Below are 9,488 nucleotides of genomic sequence, written 5' to 3'. Positions count from 1 at the left end.
TAGTGACCTGAACGCACGAACAAAACGGAGGTATTTGGACATAACTATGGATTATTTGGAACAAAAACAACATTTCTTGTGGAAGTAGCAGTCCTGGGAGTGCATTCTGACGAAGATCAGCAAAGGTAATACAATTTTTCTAATAGTAATTCTGAGTTTAGTGAGCCCCAAACTTGGCGGGTGTCAAAATAGCTAGCTGTGATGGCTGAGCTATGTACTCAGAATATTGCAAAATGTGCTTTCGCCGAAAAGCTATTTCAAAATCTGACATAGCGATTGCATAAAGAAGTTCTGTATCTATAATTCTTTAAAAAATTGTTATGTACTTTGTCAACGTTTATGATGAGTAATTTAGTAAATTCACCGGAAGTTTTGGGTGGGAATACATGTTCTGAACATCACATGCTAATGTAAAAAGATGTTTTTGGATATAAATATGAACTTGATTGAATAAAACATGCATGTATTGTATAACATAATGTCCTAGGAGTGTCATCTGATGAAGATCATCAAAGGTTAGTGCTTCATTTAGCTGTGTTTTGGGGGTTTTGTGACATATATGCTTGCTTGGAAAATGGCTGTGTGATTGTTTTTGGCTATGCACTCTCCTAACACAATCTAATGTTTTGCTTTCGCTGTAAAGCCTTTTTGAAATCGGACAATGTGGTTAGATTAACGAGAGTCTTGTCTCTAAAATAGTCTAAAATACTCGTATATTTGAAAAATTGAAATGATTGCATTTTTGAGGTTTTTGTATTTCGCACCACGTTCTTCCATTGGATATTGGCGAGGCGTTCCGCTAGCGGAACCCCTAGATGTAAGAAGTTAACTTTAATTAGCCACAAAATCCATATTTTGAACGTGACTGTTTTCTTGTAACTGTGCCCCACTTTTTTCCCTACATTTCACCCCATGTGGGCCAGACCACGTAATTTGGCAAACGTTTAAAAATGTTCTATTAAAATTAATAATATGTACTGTATATGTGGCATATTTTTGCCATTATATTGTTTTCCATACTCCCTCAATCATTTTAAGCAATTATTGGGCCGTATGTACCAATTATTTATGGAGTTATGGCCATGTAAATCGTGTCCAATATGACCCCATGTGGCTGGTTGGTGGCCATATTGGAAATGGCCACCACGGGGGTAATGGACAAAATCTGTGATGGCACTACAGCCAAAACTACTTCTTTATCCATGCCCTAGCTGTGTGAAATTTGGTGTGTCTATCACAAAGTCCACAGTTTGTTCGCGTAGCCACTGGAATATGGTCAAAAGAATCTCAATATGACCCCTATTAAGGTCTTAAGAGTACTTTATAATCAGAATGTCTATATCATCTGTGGTGTTTATTTAGTGGGTACATAACATTAAAAAGTCATTTTGATATTGTTTGAAATTATTTTACTCTATTTTATCCTAACAGAAAGCCTGAATGGTGGCCATTTTTATAAAATGGTTGACTGAAAGGCTTTCGAGACTGCCCTCAATCTTTAAAATGTTCCTTAAGGTATCAAATATTAGTGTACCAAGTTTGATACTTTTATCATAAAGTGCACGATTATTTCACCTATCCGCTGGACTACAAGGGAAGACTTTTACCAGCCTCTAACTTCTTTCTCTTTTCATGCAGTCAAAAAACATTTGATGGCATTAGAAGAGATGTGACCGCTTTGTTTAGGCCTATTTTCCCATCGCAAACACAAAATCAAGGAAGTCTGCCAGGAACCTCTGACCCAGATAAACAGATTGAAATAGGGAGCATGCTCAGTTGAGACATCGCTGGTCGAAGGCTTTATTGCGCCCTCGGTTTGACTTCAGAGAACCGCCATAGAAAAACAGAACAGAACAGAACAGAACAGAACACATCTCTATCGGATCGATCACTGTTACTTGTGTTTTAAAAAAAATAAAATTTTACTCACATATTATCCTAAATATTGCAGTAAAGTTATATTTGAGCTCTTTATAATTCTTCCACTGTTTGAGCTACAAACGCGGGGCAACCCCCAGCACCACTTTCTCACCTAACCAGCATATAGCAATCTTGAAAAAAAATTGCTCCCGTGCAACAGTAGATAGTATCCAATAAGTGGATAGTGCCGAGTAAGGGACTCTCGTGTATTGAACAAGAAACACCCCTCTGCAATAGAGTAGGCTTCGACACCCAATAGCGTACATATAGAAAGCTTATGCGATCACAGGTTTAGTGATATACTGTACTGTATAATGAAATATTTTGTGCAACCTACAAATAAGCCATGAACAATGTCATTTGGGGACAAAGTGCCCAGAATAGGCCACCTGATTTGCGCAAAACATCTTGCACCACCTTGTACATCTCACAATGCATATTTCATTGAGTGAGTCTTCCTAAAAATATATTGACATTTTGTAGAAGGAAATGTTTCTGCAGCCATTTAAATAAATGGACACATTTTACTCCTTAAAGTTTAGATTAAATATCATTGATCTGTCACCGAGCTGCGCCAAGAGTAACCTATGAAGCTATACCATTAGGCCATTGGAAACAATAGTGATATGTCTTTGTGTTGTGATCTATTGCATTACGCTGCTGCTACTCTCTGTTTATCATATATGCATAGTCACTTTAACTATACATTAATGTACATACTACCTCAATTGGGCCGACCAACCAGTGCTCCCGCACATTGGCTAACCGGGCATTCTGCATTGTGTCCCGCCACCCGCCAACCCCTCTTTACGCTGCTGCTACTCTCTGTTCATCATATATGCATAGTCACTTTAACCATACCTACATACCTCAATCAGCCTGACTAACCGGTGTCTGTATATAGCCTCACTACTGTATATAGCCTGTCTTTTTACTGTTGTTTTATTTCTTTACCTACCTATTGTTCACCTAATACCTTTTTGCACTATTGGTTAGAGCCTGTCAGTAAGCATTTCACTGTAAGGTCTACATCTGTTGTATTCAGCGCACGTGACAAATACACTTTGATTTGATTTGATTACAACAATTCTTTATTTTTAAAAGTAGCATATTTACAATAATTCTCACTGATTGGTTTTAATAGACCCTTGGAATGTATGTGCATCAAATTCCACTCAACATTTTGCGACATTGACTGTATATTTGTTTATTCCATGTGTAACTGTGTTGTTGTTTGTGTCGCACTGCTTTTGCTTTATCTTGGCCAGGTCGCAGTTGTTAAAAATAACTTGTTCTCAACTAGCCTGTCTGGTTAAATAAAGGTGAAATAAATAAATAAATCAATAAAATAAACATTGTTTTTGGTGCAGACATTAGTTATTTCCTCAAAATGTGCTGGATCTGAGCAGGTCTCGTACATTTATTGCCGAGCTCTGCTCAGTTTAGTATTACCCCCCCACCCCCGGGAAACTCCTAATAAGGGCAAGGAAGTGGAAACCCACCGGAACTGGTCCTTGTGAAGGCAAGACCTTATATGGCATGTCGTAGCTGGGATTTCCGGCAATGGCGGTGCGCAGCATAGATAGGACGTGTGCATTTACTCCGAAAACCACGGCAAAACAGCAGCGACCGTCGTGTATTTCTATATGAAAACTATTTTTCTTATAATATGCACCGTGTGAAATCTGTGAATATTGCAGAATATGTTGATAAACAGTCTCCAGCTCTCCCCATTTACTCCGACAAGCCTTCGGTGTCCTCAACTGCATTGTCTAAATATGGTCTTCCTCCTGTCCTTATTTGGACATCTACGTCACGGCAAGAGGCTTTATAAAGTTGTGGGAATCCTCAGTCTAGTGAAACAGCCCTCGAAGCTAAACAGAGCTCATGTCAGTACAGAGCAGGAAGCACCGTAGTACGCTAGCGAAATTATTCTTACCAAACACGTGAACTAAAAGCGAACTAATTAATCAAAAGGGAAAACACAACAACTACACATTTCTTTATTACAAATCGGGATTACTAGAAGAAAAAGAAAAAAGTTTTAATTCCGACCGTTATGGGAATGAATGAACAACAAGATCGTTATTGAAGACTGGGATCTTTTGCGAAATTGAATGCAGCAAAGTCTTGCAGATCTTTCAGCATTGGATTCCTCAGACCATCCTCCTCAACAAGAGCAGCAGCAGCATATTCAGCTGGCTGGTAATCTCCTCTCATCTGAGACAAAAAGCTGCAGCGTCAGCGTCTCCAGCTCCTCTGTTTCTCCAGACAATCAGAGCACCGGCAGCACAGCACCATGGCTGCAGCCAAGACAGAGATGCTCCCCTCAGCCCTGCAGATCTCAGACCCACTGGGCTTCTCCTACTCTCCCATGGACAGCTACCCCAAGCTGGAGGAGATGATGTTGCTCCACTCAACAGGGACCCCCTTCCTGACTGCCACTGCACCAGACGGTGTAGGCTTTGGGACCGGGGAGCCAGGAGACTCATACAACCATCTGACTGGAGGTAAGGGCTGCTCCAACTCCTAACTCTTTATGGTTTTATACATCATACACCCTCAGAAATATGCAAGGCAATGTGCATAATCAATGAGGTTGCATTTCACTTCTGACATAGCCTGCAGTCTATGCAAAAAAAAATGAATAAGCTAAGAGGTTTTGATAAATTTATAAATAGCTTTACAAAATAATTATTAGTATTACAGTGCATAGAGCTATACTGGTATTAATCTTTTTTGATGATTTAAATGATTTTGTAGTAACTTGGTGTGGGATGTATTTTGTATGAGCCAGCAGGATTGTCCTGTGCTCCCCCCCCCCCCCCCCCCCAAACAGCAGGGGGGCTGCCATCTGTAGAAAATGTAAATATGATGTTTAACGCTCGCTGTTTGTTGTTCTTTCAGATACATTGCATGATATCGCCATCGGCTGTGAGAAGTCCCTACTGGAGCAGACCTACTCAACCCCTCGCCTGCCTTCCGTCTCCTACACAGGGAGGTTCACCCTGGAGCCTGCAACCAGCTGCAGCAACAACCTGTGGCCAGAGCCATTATACAGCCTGGTCAGTGGGCTGATGGGCATGTCCCAACCACCCACCTCAGCTGCCCCATGCTCCTCTGCTGCTCCGGTCACCTCCTCCTCCCACACCATGAGCTGGCCCATCCAAGTCGGCGACACCAGCACCACCTACTGCAGCGTCAGCCCTGACCTCTTCCCTGACTCTAACCAGTCCTTTCCCAGCCCCTCAAACAGCTCAGTCCAGTACCCACCACCCACCTACCCCAGCAGCAAGACATGCTCCCCCAACATGTCTCTGCCCATGATACCAGACTATCTATTTCCTCAGCAGCAGGGTGAGATCAGCCTGCTTCCCCCTGACCAGAAGCCTTTCCAGTGTCAGAGCATCCAGCAGCAGCTCTCCCTCACGCCCCTGTCCACCATCAAGGCTTTCGCCACACAGACTGGCTCTCAAGACCTGAAGGGCACCTACCAGTCTCAGCTGGTGAAGCCAGGATCTCAGGACCTGAAGGGCTCCTACCAGTCTCAGCTGGTGAAGCCCAGCCGCACGCGCAAGTACCCCAACCGCCAGTGCAAGACTCCGCCTCACGAGCGGCCCTACGCCTGCCCCGTGGAAACATGCATCCGCCGATTCTCCCGTTCAGACGAGCTGACACGCCACATCCGCATCCACACGGGCCAGAAGCCCTTCCAGTGCCGCATCTGCATGCGCAACTTCAGCCGCAGTGACCACCTGACCACACACATCCGCACGCACACCGGCGAGAAGCCCTTCCCCTGCGACATCTGCGGCCGCAAGTTTGCCCGCAGCGATGAACGAAAACGGCACACCAAGATCCACTTGAGGCAGAAGGACAAGAAGGTGGAGAAGGCAGGGTCTGCCCCCATGGCCATCCCTTCCCCAGTCTCAGGGTACTCCTCCCCCTCCACATCATACCCCTCTCCCAGCTCCTCATACCCCTCCCCAGTGCCGTCCTCATACCCCTCTCCCAGCTCCTCATACCCCTCCCCAGTGCCGTCCTCATACCCCTCCCCAGTGCACAGCTCCTATGGCTCCCCATCAGTCAACACCATGTACTCCTCAGCCTCCAGTACATTTCAGACTCACGTGTCCACCTCGTACGGTTCCCCCACAAACATTTACAGCTCCCCTGTGGACACTCCTCAGTCAGAGCTGCAGTCCACCCTCTCTCCAAAGAACATTGACATCTACTAAGACTTTCATATCTTTACTTATCATTTATTTCTGTTTGAAAAGAACAAGCAAACATCATTGTTACCTTTTCGAATGCACTTTTGCTCCCCCTGTGTCCATACAGCACTTAAAGATCATGAAACATGACAGATAGCGACAGAGGATGGAAAGGGAACAGTTTCTCTCTTCAACTCAACCCCAGTACTTCAACGAGTCTTCTGATATGTAGAGAGCAAAGGATATTAGGCTTTTGGTGGGACTTTTTGATACTGACAGCCTGGAATTGAAAAAGACTACTGATACGCAGACCACCCCGTGTATCAGTGTACCTGTGCCATGTTTTGTTTTTCATCCTTTTTGACTTTGTAGATGATCGTTCTTTACATGGTATCGTGGGAACTTGATGGCACCATGTTTCTCTGAATACGTTTTCTCGTATGTAGTAACAATGGTGTAACCACTTTTTATTGGAGAAGTACTCGAGCATGTTTACTGTGAGACACATTTGTTTCTATTGCTTTGTATATTACCCATTGGTACTCTCTTCCCCGTTGTTCCTTTTTCAACATGGATAATGAAAATTATTTTTCATTATTAACATTTTCGTGCCTTTTTGTGAAGCTCAGCAAACTAAACTCTGTTTTTGATTGGATGCGTTGCATCTGAAGTAGCCTTAGAATGTGAAGTGTATTCTTCACGGATTGTAAGAGATTTTAAGGGATGATTTGGAGGGAACCGAGGTCATAGCTTACACAAGAATATAAGCGAAAAAATATATTTTTTTATAATTGAAAACATAAATATGTACATATTCAGCAGTCAAAATGTTGTTACCTACTGAGTAGGCATGGGATTTTTGCATGTTATTTACATGCAGCTCATTATTTTGTTGTTTGTAATTGTAAAACCAAGTGACTGTTTTTTGTTTCTAAAGACATTGAATGCGCTTAACTGCCAAGGATATTTGGTGTACATGATATCCTTTAAGAAAAGAGATATTAATAAAATATCAATATATTATGATAAAATTGAGTTTGTATTCAAATGTTCTATATCAATATTTGCCTAATTTTAGCAGAGACATACACTCAAATGAAACCTCAAAAGCACACATTAATAGTATTGCATTTAAACTGAGCAAAAGCACATTAGGCCAGAATATGGCATTTTATGTCCAATACCACTAGATTATTTATAGAAGCAGTAGCAGAAACAGCATAGTGGCGGCTCTCCTCTTCTCCTCCCTCGCTATCTGAGAGGAGTCCGACTGAGTGTTTTCGTGATGTGTGCCTCCCTCACCTTCCCTGACGCTGGCTGTATCCCAAATGGCACCATATTCCCCAGGGCCCTGGTCAAAAGTAAGTAGTGTGATATACACAGTGCACAAAACATTAAGAACACCTGCTCTTTCCACGACATAAACTGACCAGGTCAATCCAGGTGAAAGCTATGATCCCTTATTGATGTAATTTGTTAAATCTACTTCAATCAGTGTAGATGAAGGGGAGGAGACAAGTTAAAAAAATAATTTCTAAGCCTTGAGACAATTGAGACATGGATTTTGTATGTGTGCCATTCAGAGGGTGAATGGGAAAGACAAAAGATTTCCGTGCCTTTGAACAGAGTGCGATAGTAGGTGCCAGGTGCAATGCTGCTGGGAAATGCAACACTGCTTAGTTTAACCACCCAAAGGCCATCCAGACAGCCTAAATAACTTCAACAAGTCACAGTTGCATGAACGAACTCTGTGTGAAATAATAGTGTTTAACGTGATTTTTGAATGACTACCTCATCTCTGCACACCACACATACAATTATCTGTAAGGTTCCTTAGTTGAGATTTTCAAACGCTGATTCAACCACAAAAAACAGATACCTCACGAAGAAGGGCACCTATTGGTATATTTTTTTATTTAACTAGGCAAGTCAGTTAAAAACAAATTCTTATTTACAATGATGGCCTAGGAACAGTGGGTTAACTGCCTTGTTCAGGGGCAGAACAACAGATTTGTACCTTGTCAGCTCAGGGATTCAATCTAGCAACCTTTCGGTTACTGGTCCAACACTCTAACCACTAGGCTACCTGCCACCCCAGATAAAAAAAAAATACAAAATCAGACATTGAGTATCTCTTTGATTATGGTGAAGTTATTAATTACACTATGGATGGTGTATCAATATACTCAGTCACTACAAAGATACAGGCGTCCTTCCTAACTCAGTCTCCAGAAAGGAAGGAAACCGCTCAGGGATTTCACCATGAGGCCCATGGTGACTTTAAAACAGTTACAGAGTTTAATGGCTGTGATAGGAGAAAATTTAGTACAGATCAACAACATTGTAGTTACTCCACAAAACTAACATAATTGACAGAGTGAAAAGAAGGAGGCCTGTACAGAATAAAAATATTCAAAAACATGCATCCTGTTTGCAACAAGCACTAAAGTAATACAGCAAAACATTTGGCAACTGAACTTTTTGTCCTGAATACAAAGTGTTATGTTTGGGGCAAATCCAACACAACACATTACTGAGTACCCCACTTCATATTTTCAAGCATGGTGGTGGCTGCGTCATGTTATGGGTATGCTTGTCAACGGTGAAGACTAGAGAGTTTTTTAGGATAAAAAGAAATGGAATGGACCTAAGCACAGGCAAAAGTCTAAAGGAAAACCTGGTCCAGTCTGCTTTCCAACAGACACTGGGAGACAAATTCACCTTTCAGCAGGACAATAATCTAAAACACAAGGCCAAATATACACTGGAGTTGCTTACCAAGATGACAGTGAATGTTCCTGAGTGGCCTAGTTTGAATTTTGACTTAAATCGTCTTGAAAATCTATAGGTAAGACTTGAAAATAGCTGTCTTGCAATGATCAACAACCAAGTTGAAAGAGCTTGAAGAATTTTAAAAAGAGACTTACCCAGAAAGCCTCACTGCTGTAATCACTGCCTGAGGTTATTCTAACATGTATTGACTCAGGGGTGTGAATACTTACGCAAAGAGATATTTCTATATTTGATTTTCAATAAATTTGCTAAACTGTGTTAAAACGTGTTCACTTTATCATTATATAGGTATTGTGTGTAGATGGGTGAGGAACAAATCAATTTAATCAATTTTGAATTCAGGCTGTAACACAACAAAATGTGGAATAAGTCAAGGGGTATGAATACTTTATGAAGACACTGTATAAGTGTTGTTAGTGTTCTTCTAAGGATGCCTTTAATAACACTCTGTTGCTGTCGAATCCCTTCACCAACGTTGCATTAAGGATTGTAGACAAACCTTTTGTCACCAAGGTTTTAAAGGTGCAATGGTGTAAACAAGAAAACCAGATTTACGTTACA

At 41.7% G+C, this 9,488-nt stretch overlaps 1 protein-coding gene across 1 annotated transcript; it reads left to right on the top strand.

Annotated features, from left to right (window-relative positions):
• Window positions 1-3,750: 3,750 nt before the first annotated feature.
• Window positions 3,751-7,165, top strand: LOC115153935 (early growth response protein 1). The gene is made up of 2 exons (XM_029699631.1): window positions 3,751-4,430; window positions 4,828-7,165. The coding sequence occupies exons 1-2, from the start codon at window positions 4,220-4,222 to the stop codon at window positions 6,156-6,158; spliced, it is 1,542 nt and encodes a 513-aa protein (XP_029555491.1). The 5' UTR covers window positions 3,751-4,219; the 3' UTR covers window positions 6,159-7,165.
• The last annotated feature ends 2,323 nt before the right edge of the window (window positions 7,166-9,488 follow it).

This window comes from Salmo trutta, chromosome 19, assembly GCF_901001165.1.
Source record: "Salmo trutta chromosome 19, fSalTru1.1, whole genome shotgun sequence".
Classification (NCBI taxonomy): domain Eukaryota; kingdom Metazoa; phylum Chordata; class Actinopteri; order Salmoniformes; family Salmonidae; genus Salmo; species Salmo trutta.
Note: the sequence above shows the minus strand (reverse complement) of the source record. Positions and strands in the feature narration are given on the sequence as shown.

Coding starts and splice junctions, on each gene's coding strand:
- LOC115153935 (XM_029699631.1), top strand. CDS start 4,220: ATGGCTGCAGCCAAGACAGAGATGCTCCCCTCAGCCCTGCAGATCTCA. Junction 4,431..4,827: donor ATACAACCATCTGACTGGAG/GTAAGGGCTGCT, acceptor TTGTTCTTTCAG/ATACATTGCATGATATCGCC.